At 58.1% G+C, this 15,525-nt stretch overlaps 1 protein-coding gene across 1 annotated transcript; it reads right to left on the reverse strand.

Annotated features, from left to right (window-relative positions):
- Window positions 1-865: 865 nt before the first annotated feature.
- On the reverse strand, window positions 866-15,300 carry IQGAP3 (IQ motif containing GTPase activating protein 3). The gene is made up of 37 exons (XM_068995131.1): window positions 15,221-15,300; window positions 14,748-14,904; window positions 14,438-14,515; window positions 14,180-14,256; window positions 13,982-14,049; window positions 13,599-13,712; window positions 13,006-13,184; window positions 12,617-12,704; window positions 12,201-12,364; window positions 11,915-12,002; window positions 11,605-11,768; window positions 11,278-11,438; window positions 10,938-11,062; window positions 10,597-10,760; window positions 10,316-10,406; window positions 10,067-10,234; window positions 9,807-9,949; window positions 9,563-9,733; window positions 9,192-9,275; window positions 8,640-8,711; window positions 8,024-8,093; window positions 7,426-7,634; window positions 7,070-7,222; window positions 6,797-6,960; window positions 6,415-6,639; window positions 6,189-6,329; window positions 5,625-5,709; window positions 5,097-5,329; window positions 4,886-5,018; window positions 4,489-4,591; window positions 4,187-4,331; window positions 3,936-4,023; window positions 3,454-3,666; window positions 3,167-3,333; window positions 2,912-3,013; window positions 2,433-2,541; window positions 866-2,168 (listed from the first exon to the last, which is right to left on the reverse strand). Exons 1-37 carry the CDS (start codon window positions 15,283-15,285, stop codon window positions 2,055-2,057), a joined length of 4,875 nt encoding a protein of 1,624 aa, XP_068851232.1. The 5' UTR covers window positions 15,286-15,300; the 3' UTR covers window positions 866-2,054.
- Window positions 15,301-15,525: the final 225 nt, after the last annotated feature.

Here is a 15,525-nt window from a genome sequence, read left to right on the forward strand (position 1 = left end):
CCTCCGACCTCCTCTCCAAAACATGTGGGCAGGAGGCAAGAGGTGGCACCCCATTTCTGAGTCATGGTTGGCCACAGCACAACTTCCCGGGAGCCAAAAAAAATCACCTTTTCCACAGCAACACCGCGTCCCCTCCAGCCCATGCTGCAACTGTGCTTAGTGAATAGTTGGGAGTATTAGCATTAGGTGGAGTTCTTTACCTCAGGCTTCCCCTGCATCCCCAGGACACCCCAAAAAAGTGGTTTCAGCTTGCCAAATGCTGCTGGTGCAAAGCCAATGGCTGCTCGGCTGCTGGGGGAGGTGGCTGGCAGCAACAAGCCACACTGAGCCGCAGCCAGAGAGGTGCTGGATCCTCCTCTGAAGGCAAGGAAGGAAAAGAATAAACAAATATAGTAACCAGAAGATAAAAACCCCAATGTGGTAATGGGTAATGTGCAGCAGCAGCAGCTTCCCAGGATCCTGTTCCTGCAGATAGTGCAGCATCCAACAGGTTAATGGCAGCCCGGTCCTATTTTAAACACGGAAAAGTGCTGCAGCTTGATCCCACTTCATTCCTGTAGAGATATAATCATAGTCTTTAGGAGATGTAATCATAGTATTTATTTAAGAATTAAGTGTGTCTGAAAGTGGCCTAAATTCCTCGTGCAAGAGCTGAGTTGGTGCCTCAGCACCTGACTCGGCACCGCTGCGAGGGAGCCGGGCCCTGGTGTCCCTGGCCAGAAGCTGAGGGGGCACCTGCTTTGGGAACAGGGGCTTTGGGAACGTCACCAGCCTGAAGGACCCTGGTAAACAAGGGGGGAGGCAGGTGAGGACCACAGGGAAATGATCATCCAGAGCAACTCTGCGTTTTCTGATACATCTTTATTTAGAGTAAACAAGCAGAGGCAGCACAGCAGGAATGCAGCACGGAGGGGGATGGAATAAGCAGCGTTTGAGGCATTTATATGAGAGAAGTGAAAGAAAAAACACATAAAAACCTCACAAACAAACATCATTTTCCAAAAGACAAGACAGAGCCTGAGACGCCAATAGATCAGGCACCGCTGAGCCGCCTCAAGGTACCATCCCCCAAAAAACTTCCTTTGCGGAGCAGGTTTGGGACCTGCTGCTCCTGTGCCTAAAGGAGATGGGGTGGGAAGAGACTGGGACCACCAGCAGCTCCTTTCCCATCCCATGGAAGGGGCTGGAGAAGGAGCTCACATGGAGAGAAGGTGCTTTAAATGCAGCCATGGCCAAACACAGTCATTGTGCCACCCCTGAAAACCAATTAAGCACCAGAGCAAATCAAGACAGGACAGAGACACCACCACCCCTCCTGGGATGGTGGTGGGGGGTTGGTCCACAGCAGATGGCAGGCACCAACATGGTCCAGAGGTGTGGTCCCTGCTCCAGTCCCTCAAAGCGGCCCTGGGACAGCAGTGACACTGAGCCTCTGTCTTGGATTTCTGCCCCAGCCTGGCTGAACAGCAGTGAAATTCGTCTTTAAAAACCAAAATTCTTCTATTGCACCTCAATATACTAGAGAAGAGCTCACGGCTGTCTTCACACGCAGTTATTGCCTCTCTGTTCTGGCCTCTCCCTACCCCTTCACATCAAGACTGAATCTGACATTTCCCCAGCCTTAGTGTGAGGAATATATATATATAAATATATATTAGAATAGCTTTATTAGATCAGTAAAACCTGTGTAGTGTCCAGAAATACAGAGTGTCCTTGGGCAGCTGGCTGTTGGCAACGCAGGAATTAAACAGCCAAAATACCCAGATAAAAAGTAGATTTTAAGAGCAACACATTCTGCAAAAGCTTTGGCAGCTGCACCCTCCTGCAGGGAGGTTGGGCACTGGTTTAGTACCAAGCTCGGGGTGCCCAGGGCTGGGGCTGAGCCCTGTGTCCCCCAGTCAGGCACCGCTGGCTGCAGCTGCACGAGCACACTGCATCCATGCAGGGAAGCTCCATGGCCAGCAGCAGCATCCCTGCCCTGGGACCACTGACCCTGAGGTCTCTGTGGCAGGTTTACATTGTCCCCCTTCCCTACAGCCCCACCCCTGACCCTGTTACTTCTTGAAGAACTTCTTGTTGAGGAGGAAAATGAGCAGGTTGACGTTGACCTTGGCCTTGTCGAACATCTTCATGACCGCTACGCCCTCGTACTGCAGCTGCAGCAGGTCCTGTGGGAGAGGGGACCGTCACCACCACCAGTGCCGTGCCCAGCCAGGGCAGCCCAGCCACAGGTGCCAGAGACAGGGATCAGCACAGAGCTGGGGCTGCAGGGGGAGATGCACAGCGGGGCTGCCCCCAGCACCTCAGGGCAGGGCTGCACGGGCTCCGAGCCCCCCACAAGAGCTGCAGGCGTGGGGACACCACCCAGCCCCCACAGACCCCGGCTGCCCTCATCCCTCTGGCCCCCAGCGGCTGCAGGACAGGTTCCACACCTGGTAGTGCAGCTGGAAGCGCTCCATGTCGATCCCCATGAATTTGGCTTTCACCTGGAACCTGCCTGACTCCTCACAGGGGATGATGTCAAAGATCACGTTCCTGAGCCTGAGAAGACAGAGCCACTCGCTACCAAAAGGGGCTTCACAGCTTTAACACAGCCAAGGAGCAGGTCACACACCCAGTGCACCCCCTCAGCACAGCAGCCAGACCCACAGCCCAAACCCCATTGCAAATCCCAACCTTCCTGCATTTTCCTGCACAAAACTGCTTGCTCCATCCATGGCAGGGTCACAGTGGCCCATGTGCATCCTCCTCCTCGCTTATTTTCGTCTACCTGCCCAAGTTTTCACTAAATCATGCAATATCCCGAGCCAGTAGGGACCCACAAGGATCATCGAGTCCATCAAGTCCAGCTCCTGGCCCTGCCCTGAATAAGCCCAAGCAAGAGCTCCTCCCCTGGGGCAGTGTTACGCACTGGCTGGGCGGCAGGTCCTGGATTTCCAGCAGCACCCCCTTCTCCCACAGCCGGGCTGCCGTGTAGTGCAGCGATGGCAGCTTCTTGCTCTTCCCACTGACCCTGGAAGAGAAGGAACCACATGCTGAGAGCTCATCTCCAGCCATCTGTGACCCCTTGGATCCCCAACATGTCCCGGACTCACAACAACCAGAGAGCAATGAAAACGAATAATAGTATTTTTTAAAATTACTGATTTTTGGTAAGGAACCGCACTTGTTGCTGGCTGCCAGGTTGTCAAGGCAGGTCTTGATGTACTGGTTGTAATAATCAATTTGCTCCTCATAAAACAAGGTCTTGGCATCAAGGCCCTCTAGGGTCTGCCTCAGCTTCAGGAGCTCCCTGCGGCGCTGCTGCCGGTGACGCCGCTGGTTCCGAATGTCCTGGAGGAAACAAAGCAGTGCCAAAAAGCCAAAATACGTCACTATGAGCTTTACCAGAGCACCAGAGCAGCACCTCAGGGGGGTTTAGGGGTGATCCCCAATTTGTGTCCCCCAGCACACCTTGGCCAGCTCATCAACGAGCTCCTGGTACCGGTTGGCAGAGTCCACCAGCCCCAGGCTCTCCAGGCGCCGCAGGTTGCGGATGACCTTGCGCTTCTTCTCCTCCATGGAGAGCTGGCCGTTGGCAGCCAGGGAGTGATGGCGCTTCAGCGGGGCCGAGGCCTGGGCGTCTCGCAGCGCTCGCCGGCGCACGAGGCGCTCATGGGCGGCTTCCTAGGGATGAGAAGGGATGGGCCTGGAACACAGCTGGAATGGGATACAGAGATGGAACAGCCAAACTCCTTCACCCACACTTTGATGTGGGTCTCTCCTGGCCCAAGAACGCGTGATTTTTCTGAAAACCAGAGTCCAGTCACTGCTGGAGCACAAGAGCAGTGGCCAAACCTCTGAGAGGAGCAGGACAGCTTTTTGCTGAGGACTTTTTTGCCATTTGCCCACAAAGTTTTGCAGTTCATCCCCAGCAGCAGCCTCACACATCCCACCTCATGCTCTGAGGCTGGTGTCCACAGGATTTCCGGGAGGGAATCTCCTGGCTGCGACTGGATCAAATCCACCAGCATCTGCTTGGTGCTAGAGACCAGAGGGAGATGTCAGGCATCCACTCCAGACCAGCACCCTCCACACAATATTCAGGTGCCTCCCAAGAGTTTCTTGCCCGCCTTGAGCATCTCAACCCCCAGTACCCTTCCAACATCCCCAGGACCCTCCTGATGCCCACAGAGCCCATCCTCACCTCAACATCAGGCTCCTTGTGTCACTCTCCTCGCTGCTGGCCGCTGGCACCAGCTTGTTGGTGAGGGTGAGGGAGATCTCCGTTCTGCTGAGCTGGGAGAGCACCTGCTCAGCACCACTGTCTCCTAGGCTGGCAACACTCTCCCCTGCGAGGGCAGAGAGAGCCCTGCTAGCAGTGTTGGGCTCTAGAGGGCTGACTTTCCATGCCCAAAGCAATCCAGCTCGAGCTTCGTGCAAAGAAAGTGTGCCCATGTCCACCCTCCTCTCATCAGGGTAGGGGGTGGGTCCTGGAGTTCAACCTACCAACCAGGGACTGGACTGTAGGAAGCTCATCAAGATCCTCCAGGAGCTCGTGCAGGGGGTCACTGTGGTGTGGTGCGATGGAGTCCTGGTGCTCGAGCAGGAGCTGGACAGTGCAAGGGATGAGTCAGTGGCAAAGGAGGATGCAAAGGGAGAGTGAGGGAGGGCCAGCCAGGAGCAGCACAATGCCCTTCGTACCCGAGAGGGGATGGAGAAGATACGAGGTTTGCAAAAGGACAAACCTGCAGAATCTAGATCATTTCCTTGCTTAGAAAAAATGGGTCAGGAAGAGGGAAGCTGTGCCAGGGGTGGGATACAGAGGAATGCAAGGAAATGCAGCAGAAAGCCCAGGAGGTGGGAGCAGAGGAAACAGGTCTTGCCATGAGCATTATGCCCTGACCTTGTGCGTGTTGATGAGCTCCCCCACAGTGATGTAGATGACTGGTTTGGCCACTGCCACCATCTCTGAGTACTCATCCATGTTAAACCTCTCTTCAGGCTCAGGGACGCAGCAGGCAGCAGAGATGAACCTCCTGCAGGGAGGGAGCCCTTTGGTCAGCCCCAAACCCTGCCACCAGCTCCTCCCACGCCCTCGCCATCCTGGGGCCCACCTGAACTTGTTGTGGGTGTCCTCCAGGTACTGGTTGACCCCGCAGAGATGGGCGCTCTCCCCCTCGAAGGCCTTGCGGGCGGCGGCGTGCTGCAGCACGTTGGCGATGGAGCCCAGGCTGCGGCGGTGGTCGGGGTGCAGGGCGGCCCCGGCAGCCACGTCCACGATGTCAAAGCCATCGGGGGCCACCACCGCCGGGTTCATGAAGCGGTAGTAGAGCAGGTTCCCCACGATCTAGGACATGAGACAGGCTGGGGGTTGGGGAACAGATGGGTTGGGGCCCAAGGAGGTGATGCTCAGCAGGGAAGGATGTTTCACCCCTGCACTGTCTGGTAGGACCCTCTTGGCAGAGATGGCAGTGCAGGGAAAAGCCCACTCTTGGCATTTCCAAAGTGGCTCAAGGAAAATGTTGACTTGGGCACATTTTTAAGTCAAGAGGACCTGACCTTCTGTGGAGGGATATTGGCCCTTCATGAACAGGCACAGCTGAACCCCACCAAACCGTGCAGACGCCCCAGTCCCAGGGTACCTTATCGACCTCCTCTGCTGGGGCCTTAGGGAATTTCTCAACCAAGGACATCCTCAGGATTTTGGCCATGTAGCGCATCCCATAGCTGAGGAGAGGCAGGGAGAAGACCATCAGCACGTGGGTCCACCCTGACCCAGTCCTACTTACTACACATCCATCCAAGAAGCAGCAAGCCACTAGCCCTGGGGTGATGGAGAAGCCCACAGGTGGGATTGGCAGCTACAGCACCCCTCAGCTCCCTCCCTCACCCACCCTGCTGCCAGCCCAGGCATCTCTGGAGGAAGCCTTCATCCTCTGAGATGACCACAAAGCTCAGATTCTTCCTGGCAGACATCTCAATGTCAGCAGTAAACTGCCCAGAGACAGAGCAGAAAAACAAGCCAGCCCATGGGGCACTGCTGATAATTGGGGTTCCTCTTGCTGACAGTGCAGTAACTCAGTCCTGCAGCAGCAAAGGGAACAGGAAGCCCCCCATAACCCAACCTCCTTTCTAAGGCCTTGCTGGAGACACCTTAGAGCCAACAGCACTACCGGGCTGTGCACAGAAACCATCGGGATACTTACGGGATCTTGTCAACAGAAGAGGTGATGGCAGAGACAAACTTGTCTGTCATTGCCAGGAGATTGCGGATAGAAATATCCAGCCGCCTTTGGACCTCGGGATGGCTGAGAGCCTGCTCAGGGCTGACCTCATACGGGAGCTTGCTGTGAAGGGAAGACAAGATCCCCATCACCATCCCAATGCCCATCACCCTGTGGCCGAGCCAAGCCTTCTAACCCGGGGTCTGACCTTCTGTGCCCACTCTGCGACTCAGTCTGGTTGATCCACGCTTTGTAGATGTCCACAGGGTCCGTGCGGATGCTGCGGGTCTTGTCCTGCAGGACCTCCTGCACCGGGCCAGCCAGGATGTGCCGCAGGGCCTTCTGCCCGCGCACATTGCGGTAGAAGCTGACCACCAGCCGGATCACTGTGGCATTCCCCGTCAGGATGTCATGAACATGGTCTACCTTGGACCTGGGACAGAGATGGGGCAGATGGGATGAGGGGATGGACCAGTGTGTGTGTTCCCCAAGCAGGAGGCAGCAGACAGAGGAGATAGCAGCATCCAAGCTGATGCAGTTCAGCCTTTCCCTGGGCCTGTTCCCAAACCAGGGCACCCACAGACACCCACCTGATCTCCTCCTGCAGTGCCACTTTGAAGAGCTGGAGCAGCAGATAAGCCTCCCGTGGATTGGATGCGTAGTTGTAAAGCGTAAAGATCACAGACTCCATGAATTTGGTGGACTTGTTCTGGGGCATCTGGAAGATCAGCCTGGCCAAGTACACTGGCTGTGTCTGCAGGGAGGAGGGGCACCAAGCTCACCCAAATGTTGTGGGTGGCAGGAGGCCTGGTCCCTGCACTGCCCTGAGCTGTGGGGGACAGAGCAGAGCCCCCCGACCCCACCTGCAGCAGGTAGAAGAGGTGCTGATAGGCCTCCAGCTTCTGCCGTTTCTCCTTGCTGAGTGACTTGAGCCCCTTCTGCTTGTCCATGGACATCATCTCTGAGAGCTGCTCCTTGTTCTTCTTGGTCAGCTTCTTGCAGTGGGAGACCACCTCCTGCAGCCACACAGGCAGGGAGAGAAGCACGGGGCTCTGCCTAAGGCTCCGGCATTCTGACCAGTTTCTGGGAGAGCCAGAGGCACCCCAGTGCTCCCCTCCCTGACCCCTCCAGCTGCTTTAAAAGTGAAGCAGAGACAAGTCCAAGCTGCAATGAGGGCAGGACCACATGAGGCAACCGAGTCCTCCCCCACTCTCCCGACCTGCAGCGTGATCCTGTTCTTGACCAGCAGCCCAATCTTGATGTCCATGAGGTCCAGGTCGCTCTCCAGCTGCCGGCTGGCACGGATCCTCTTCACCACCTCCTCCTGCAGCCGCAGCACCTCCGACTCCTCCCAGAAGTCGTGCTGGCTCTGCTCCAGCAGGTGGATGAAGCACCGGACAATGCTCAAGGGTGGACTCTTGGTGTGGACTGTGGCAACACACAGCAATGCCGTGAATATTTGCAGGATGGAGGATGGAGGATGGAGTGGCCAGCCCCACCACAGACCCCCGGACCCCCAGCATTCACCCAGACACCCCATCCTCCTCCCCACAAAGCATCTTCTTGCAGCACCAGGACATGGGACAGCCCATGGCCACACTGTGCAACAGCCTCCAGGAAGATTTTGGGGGCAGATGGGCAGCCCCAGGGCTGATGACCAAGGACCACCAAGGCTCTGTCACTTCTGTCCTTGCCAAGGGGCCACCAGTGGCCTGCCTGCCACTGCTTCCCCACTGTGCAGGGCCAGCAAGGGAAGAGGCAGAGTCCCCTTCCCAATCAGCCATCACACTTCAGAGTGGCAATGAGCAGGCACTTACCCAGCATCCTGTAATCCCCACGGGCCTTGTTCGCTCGCACAAAAGCCTGGATTTTAATTACAGCTTTAATCTGCCAGGACAAACAAGGGGGTGGGAGATGTTTTTCCATAGTGTCCCTAACACACATGGGAAGTGAAGGAGAGCTGAACAAGCACATCTCTGCCTGGTCCCACTGCCAGGAATGTATCGAGGCCTGGGATGAGGGTCTCCGCAACCCAGGAGAGATTTTGGGATTCTACCCTTGTCAGTGGTCATTCCCCTCCACTCACTGTTTCAGAAGCTGCAGTGACTCCAGGGGTGCAACTTCACTTCCTGCAGCTGACACTCCCCCTTTTTCCCCCCAAAATTTCCTTCCCCTCTTAATGGGCATCTTGAAGTCATTGTTTTTTGATGGAACTGGAGTGGTTTTTCTCTCCTCACACTTTACAAAACCCGAGAGTTTGGCTTCCAGACCCACCAGGCACCTATCTGTCCCCCTGACAGGATGAATCAGTTCTCCTTCCAGCTGCACTGCAAGCACTCGGGGACAGGGATCCAACTGTGTGCTCTGGATCATCCCCCTACATCCCCACCAACACGGTCCCAGGAGCTGTTTCACTCTCATCCCATCACTCACGTTCTGCCTGAAGTATCGCAGCCTCTCCTGGTACTTCCTCTGTGCCTGCCACATCCTCACGGCCGCCTGGATCTGGGACAGATGTTCAAACATTTGGATTCTGGAAGTACTTGCTAGGCCAAAGGGAATGGGTGGAGGGGAAAAATCATGAGGACTTCTAGGGGAGGTTTAGGTTGGATATTAAGGAAAATTTCTTTAGGGAAGGGCATTGGCACAGGCTGCCCAGCAAAGTGGTGGGTTCACCATCCCGGGAGGGATTTACCACCCATAGGGATGTAGCACTTGACATAGTTAGGGGTGGCCTTGGCAGTGCTGGAGGAACAGCTGGACTCAGTGATCTTCAAGGGCTTTTCCAGCCTCAACAAGCCCATGGTAACAATTCTGTTCCAGGATTTTTTTCTCCCCTGTCCCCTCACACTGCCCTGGCCCAGCTGCCACAATCCCCTCTGGCTCCTCTGCACTGGGCAGGGGTAGATGCCACACTTGCAAGCTGAACAAGCAGGCAACAATGCCCAACATGGGAACAAAGGCTGAAGAAAGAATCTTCCAAACCTTGATTGCAGCCTCTGTGTTGGCTTTCAGGTAGTGCAGCCTCTCCAGGTAAGCTCTGCGCTGCCTATACCCCCTCCAACAAGCCTGGGCACAAGAAGACACCAGGTAGAGAGACCTGTGTGAGGTCACTGTGACTCTGTTGGTTTTTCAGGGAGCACATGAGGAAAGAGCATGACACAGCCTAGGGGAAGAAGAAACCAGCACCCAAAGCAGCTACTGTGAGAGAAACAAGCCCCGCACTACTCTCCCAGCACTAAAACTACAGAGTAGCACACGCCGGCACTCCCTGGACCTGCCGGAAGATGCTGCGAGCAGCTGCCCGTGGTTTGCATTGCTGTGCTCAGAGGAGGGACAGATTCTGGCTGCATCACCTGGATCCGAATGGCAGCCAGCCTCTGCTCGCACAGGACGTGCCGCCGTGCCGCCAGCTCCCGGCGAACGAGGAAGCCCCGGAGCCGCGCCTGCAGCCTCACCACTAAGGCGACGTTGGACGCCCACAGGCGCTGCCGGCCGTGCGCCGCCGCCACTCGGGTGATGACCGACTGCAGGGACACCAGGCACCAGCTCAGCCCCAGAGATGCCGCCGGTGCCCACCCAGCCCCATCCTGCCCATACCTGGATCTCCTCCCGGCTCAGATGTGTGGTGTTGAAGCTGCCGTTGTGTGGGCACTGCCAGCTGCCCTCCAAGGTCTGCAGGTTCAGGTAGTACTCGGCCCCATCCAGCAGCCTGTGCCGGATCCAGGATGGCTTCGTGCTCCCTGCGTACCAGGATGGATGGGAGCTGCTGGAGAGTGCTGCTCCCCCCAAACACCCGGGCCGGGGGTGCATCCCAGGCCCCCAGGGTGGGGGAGGTTTTACAGCCCCCAGGGTTTTACCTGCTGGTCTCTTGGTGGCCATCAGAGCCGCCAGCTGCTCCTGGTAGGCATCAGCACAGGCGCTCACCACCCCACGCAGGGCCACGTCAGGGTTGCACAGCACGCGCAGCGTCTGCGACGCCTTCCCTTCCTTGATGGCCTGGTTGATGGCGGCTGTGCCCAGAGCCACTGCAGGAGCAGAGGGGCTCATGTCAGCCCCTTCTTGTCCCCCAGCCTCCACAGCAGCACCCACATGGGGAGAGCACTCACTGCTCCTGGCTGCCACTGTGTCCTGGTTGGCCTGGCAGACCCCTTCCTGGATCTCCTCCCACCAAAGCACAGCTCCATTGTCCTCCGTGGCCTGAGAGATGGGGGAGATGGGGTCTAGTGAGCTGGGCAGCCCCCTTTGAGCACCTCCTGCTTTGCAGGTGCTGCATTGCTGGAGTGGGGGGGTTACTTCACAGTCTTGTGACCAAAGTGGGGTACCCTGCATCCAGGGGGGATACCATGCTGCTATGCAGGTACTCCACAGCTGATGATCCCCGCCCCACCTGGACTTTCTGCCTCCGTGCCCCGGACAGGACACTGTGGTAGCGCGGGGCGGTTGGAAGGGCGATGTCGGGCAGGGCGGGCGCCAGCAGCAGCAACGCCGCCAGCGTCTTCTCAGGATCCGCCTGCAGCAGCGCCTCGTTGACCAGCCGGACTGCATGGACTCCTGTGTGGGAGGGAAGGGACACACAGTTCAGCCCCTCCAATGCTCCCAAGGGAGTCACAGCCCCGGGTGGCGTGAGATTCTCTGGTGTTTCATTGCAGCTGGAATCCCAGTGCAACCTCCCTCCCAGGATATCTGCAGGCCCCCTGCACGCCCAAACCTTGTGTGGGCAGGACTCACGGTTGTTTTCATCCTGCACTGATAAATTGGTGCTGTTGACACTGTCCTGAATGTCATTCCAGCTCAGGAACTCAGCTCCTGCTCTCCTCGACTGGCCCTTCAGCTGCAACAAGTCATCAAAGTACCTGCAGGAGAGACACAGGGCAATGACTTGGTGCATTCCAAGCAGGGCTCGGTGCATTCCGAGCAGGAGGGCACCTGCCAGAGCCAGCTGCCCAGCTCTTCAGACAGGCACAGGACAGGAAGGCTGCTGGAACAAACCCACAAGAAGCCCAGGCCCCTGACCAGCCCCTCCCACAGGACTTCTTCACACCTGCCCCCAACACAGAGCCCAACTCACCGCTGTGCGTTTGCATCCTCAACTCCTGAGAGGCCCAGGGCAGGGCTGACCAGGCTGCTCCAGAGCCTGTTGGAGTCCCTGGCATCCAGGGCTTGGTTAACCAGTGCCACAGCCGAGAGCATCTCCACAGCCACAAACAGCTCCTCCTGTGCCAACTCTCCCTGCATGGGGCATGCAGAGACACTGAACCCCCATAACCTCATCCTCCAGTCCCAGCTGCCCCGGAGAAGCAGCAGCAGAGGAAGCACCGCAGTCCCAGCAGAGGCACCAACCCACCCAGCATCAAGGGGACCCATCACCCATCGCCCATCCCCGGGGGTCTCTCACCCGCGGGTGCTGGCACTGCAGCAGGGCCAGCTGGTGCTGGTACAGGGGGGCAGCAGGGGCGTGCACATCAGGCAGTTGTGCTGCGGGGTCCATCAGCGCTTCCAAGGTTTCTGCTGGCGTCCCTCGGCGGACAGCAGCGTTGATCCGGCCAACAGCCTGCAGCACTGAGGGACAGACAGGGGAGCTGGCACAGGGAGGCTGCAGGAGGTGGCCATGCCCTGTCTCAGGGCCAGGCTGCCAGCAGGCCCACCAGCTCTGGGGGATGCACCAGGCAGCAGGACCTGCAACAAGCGTTCACCAAGGCACTCACTGGCTCGCTCCGTCTCGTCCCTCCGGTTCGCTGTGAGGATCCCTGCCTGCAGCTCCTCCTGCTCCAGCAGCTCCAGGTAGCCCAGCTCCTGCAACAGGTAGAGAGGGGTGTCACAGCTCATCATGCTTGTGCTGACAGAGCAGCCATGCTCAGACCCCTGGCAGAAAGCTGCCAACTCCCCAGCCCAGGGGACCCCCCTCTTCTGGGGGACCATGGCCTGGCCCCCAGCACAAGTACCCCACACCAGCACAAGTACCCCACACCACAGGCTCCTGCCAGCCCCTACCAGTGCCTTCTCCTCCCGGTCCATGCTCAGCTGCTCCAAGTAGAGCTCGAGGTTGTCACGCTGGAGGCAGCGCAGGGCCAGGGTGGGGTCCTGCAGTGCGTGGTGCAGTGCCAGCACATCCTGTCTCTCCAGGGCACTGTCCACCTCTTCCAGAGCCCCACGCACTGCAAGAGGCCAGTTCACTCCAGAGGTGAGCAGGTAAATCATCCCACAGCTCCAGGGAGCAAAGGCAGCTATGGCTGAAGCCTGCATTCCCATCATTTTAACTTCTCCTTGGAAATGCACACCCGGCCCTTCTTCCCACTAGGACTGAGGCTCCTTTCTGCCATGCCCACCCCTCTCCCCATGCCCTGGGCTACCATGGTCCCACTATAAGCCCCGGAGAACTCCCAAAGGGAAGCCCCAGCTTTGCTCACCATTCACTTTGTTGATGTTCCCTTGGATTTCAGCCTGGGTCAGACACCAGTCATAGACGTCCTCTCCTTCGGGGATCACCTGCACGTACTGGAGAGGGACTCCCCAGCCTGAGCTTTCTGCCCAAGCACACCCCACCATGCGCAGTGGGGTCCCCCTGCAGATGCCTGGGCTCATTTCCCAACCCCAAGCCCTGGGTGAACCAGCCCCCAAGCAGGAATCATCTCCCCAATCTTCTGCTCAGCACAAGGGCTCCCAGGCTGGGTTTCAGTCAGCAAGCACTGTATGGTCTCTGGCCAAGGGACCCCTCCAGCTGGAAGCACCCCCCAGCCCAACAGCAAAGGGGCTGCTCCTCTCCCAGCCACGCCGGAGCACCCTGTGCCCTCCTCACCCTGTTTCTGGCATTGCTGCCCTTCTCCAGCTTGGCCTGGTGCAGCACCTCCTGGTAGGCACCTGCCAGCTCCTCGCGCAGTCCCACCAGCATCGCGTGGGGGTTGTGGAGGGTCTCCATCGTCTGGGCCACCACCCCCCGATCCACCGCTTCATTGATGGCCAACACTGCGGCGTGGACTGGAGGCGAGGAGGGGAGGAGGTGGGTGAGATGGGACACGGAGGGGCAAGATGGACCCCCCACTTTATCCCTGCAGGCAGTGGGACAAGACATTCCACAGGCGATGGTGGGAGCCTGCCCTGTTTGAAAGGCAAGCTGCAGTCTCCAGCACCCAGGAAGTCTGTGTCTCACAGCAAGCCCAGGGAATGCAGAACCCCAGATGCTGCTGGCCAGGAAAGGGCTGTGCCAGCACCTGCATCCTTGTGCTGGGCCGAAAGAGAACAACCAGGTGCCTCCCACTGCATCCCAGAGCACCATCACCTCCGCGAGCATCCCCTCCCAGTTTGCTGGCCCCAGATTTGGCGTTCAGGGGCTGAGCCAAGATCCTGCTACAGGCTGACAGGCAGCCCCACTCCCCACCAGGCACCCGTCACCTGCTGCTTCATCCACTGAGAGCTCGTTGGCCAAAATGCCGCCAATCTTGCTGAAGGCAGGCAGCTGCAGCCCATACTTCTCCAGCTCCCGCTTCATGTTGTTGATCTCCTCCTCTGGAGCAGAGCACAGAGGCAGCTTTGCTCAGCACCAGCCCTGTGGCCCAGTGCTGGAGCAGGGGCAGCTAGCAGAGCCCCCACTCCCCTGCCAGACCAAGAGGGGTGCAGAAAACCCCCACACTGGGGTGAGCATCCCTGAGGCAGCTTTGGCAAAACTCATCCAAAACTTGCACTCCCCACATCCCTCCTGCCACGGGACCCCAGAGCATTGGTGGCAACCCCCCCACCGGCAGCCCCAGCCCAGGTCTCCCCGCATGGTGCCATACCTGTGAAGTCCACTTTCCCATACAAGTCCTGGATCAGAGGAGCCAGCCCCAGCTTGAAGAGGTACAAGCTGAAATACAAATCCCCACCGTGACATCACCTGCTTCTCCCTCCCAACGCTTCTGTGTCACCTGAGGCTGACACCACCAGAGGGCTCATAAGCATCACACATCCCATGACAGCCAGGCCAGGGCACCCACCTGAGTGCATGGATGCAGTAGACCACCCGGGGCATGTTCTTCTTGTCATAGATGTCAGTGGTCTCTGGGTGGAAGATCTGCCAGCAAGACAAGAGACACCTCAGGTGACAATGGCATCGAGACGGTCCCCAGGTGGGCTGGTGTCAAAGAGTGGGGGGCAGAGACGAAGCCCCCCTGCTATACCAGCACCCCCCAGTACTGCCACAAGGCAAAGGCCAGTGTGTTCCTTGGCTGGGGAAAGCAGAGGGGAGATGTTACCGAGGGAAGCCCCACGTGGCTCATGGCATCGCGCCAGTAGTTGATGTTATCCGTGTGCCGGAAGTGAAGACCAGCTGCCTGGAAGAGACGAGCTGAGGTCAGGCTGAACCCCACCTTCTCCCACCCCTGGGGTCCCCCTTGCCCCCAGACCAACCCAGCCAGGGCGGGAGGTTAAAGACAGAGGCAACGCCTGTGGCCTCAGTGACTGCTGTCAGTGAGTCCCTCCTCACTCTGCACTCACCAGCAATGCAAGGGTCTGGGGGTACACCCCAAGTGGTACTACACCTTCCTTCTGGTGCCACAGCCTTACCTTGTACCGTGTCTGTTCAGGGTCGTAGATCTTCTTCAGTGGGACAATGGCAGGGGCAAAGCAGTGGCCCAGCTTGGCCAGGAGGACCCCGTTGCGCAGGGTCTCCTCCAGCTCCGTGGGAGGAGGCAGCCCCTCGCCCAGACAGGCCTCCATCCAGCTGGCAGGGCAGAGACAGGGCACGTCACAGACCCCCAGCACCCCACCTAGCAGAAAAGCACCCAAAGGACACCCCCTCCAACCCCATTCCAATAAATCCTCCCTGGCAGGGAAGTTCAGCCCTCAGGCTGGGTGGTTTTCAGTTTGGGTGTAGGGCTGAGTGTCCCCCCACAAAAAAACAACCCCCCAATCACTTTTGAAGAGCTACAAAGCCCCAGGATCCAGGCAGCATTCTGCAGCATTCCCCCTGTCTCTCCCCTTGACACCCCTTTTCCCCCCAAATCTGAGCTCGAGGATCTCCCCAAGTGCAGCCCCACCGCTTGGCTTCTTCCAGGTGACACAGGTACTGGTAGGCAACGTTCTGCCTCCTCTGCTCGTCCATCTCTTCTGCAGTCGGGCGCTCACCTGGGCAGAAAGGGGGCCTCCCATCAGAGCCCCCTGCTCAGGGGAGATTTTTGAAGCCCCCATGGCCACTGAAACTAAGATTTGGGAAAGGCTTTGGGTGCAGTAATCTCCCACAGCCCTCGTGGGAGTGGCACCAGCGCCACCGGCCAGGCCCTTCTGGCAGTGGGAGGAAAGTTTCCAATTTCCCTTTTTCCCAAATAACGGCCATCAGGGCTGG

This window comes from Aphelocoma coerulescens, chromosome 25 (genome assembly GCF_041296385.1).
Source record: "Aphelocoma coerulescens isolate FSJ_1873_10779 chromosome 25, UR_Acoe_1.0, whole genome shotgun sequence".
NCBI classification, from domain to species: domain Eukaryota; kingdom Metazoa; phylum Chordata; class Aves; order Passeriformes; family Corvidae; genus Aphelocoma; species Aphelocoma coerulescens.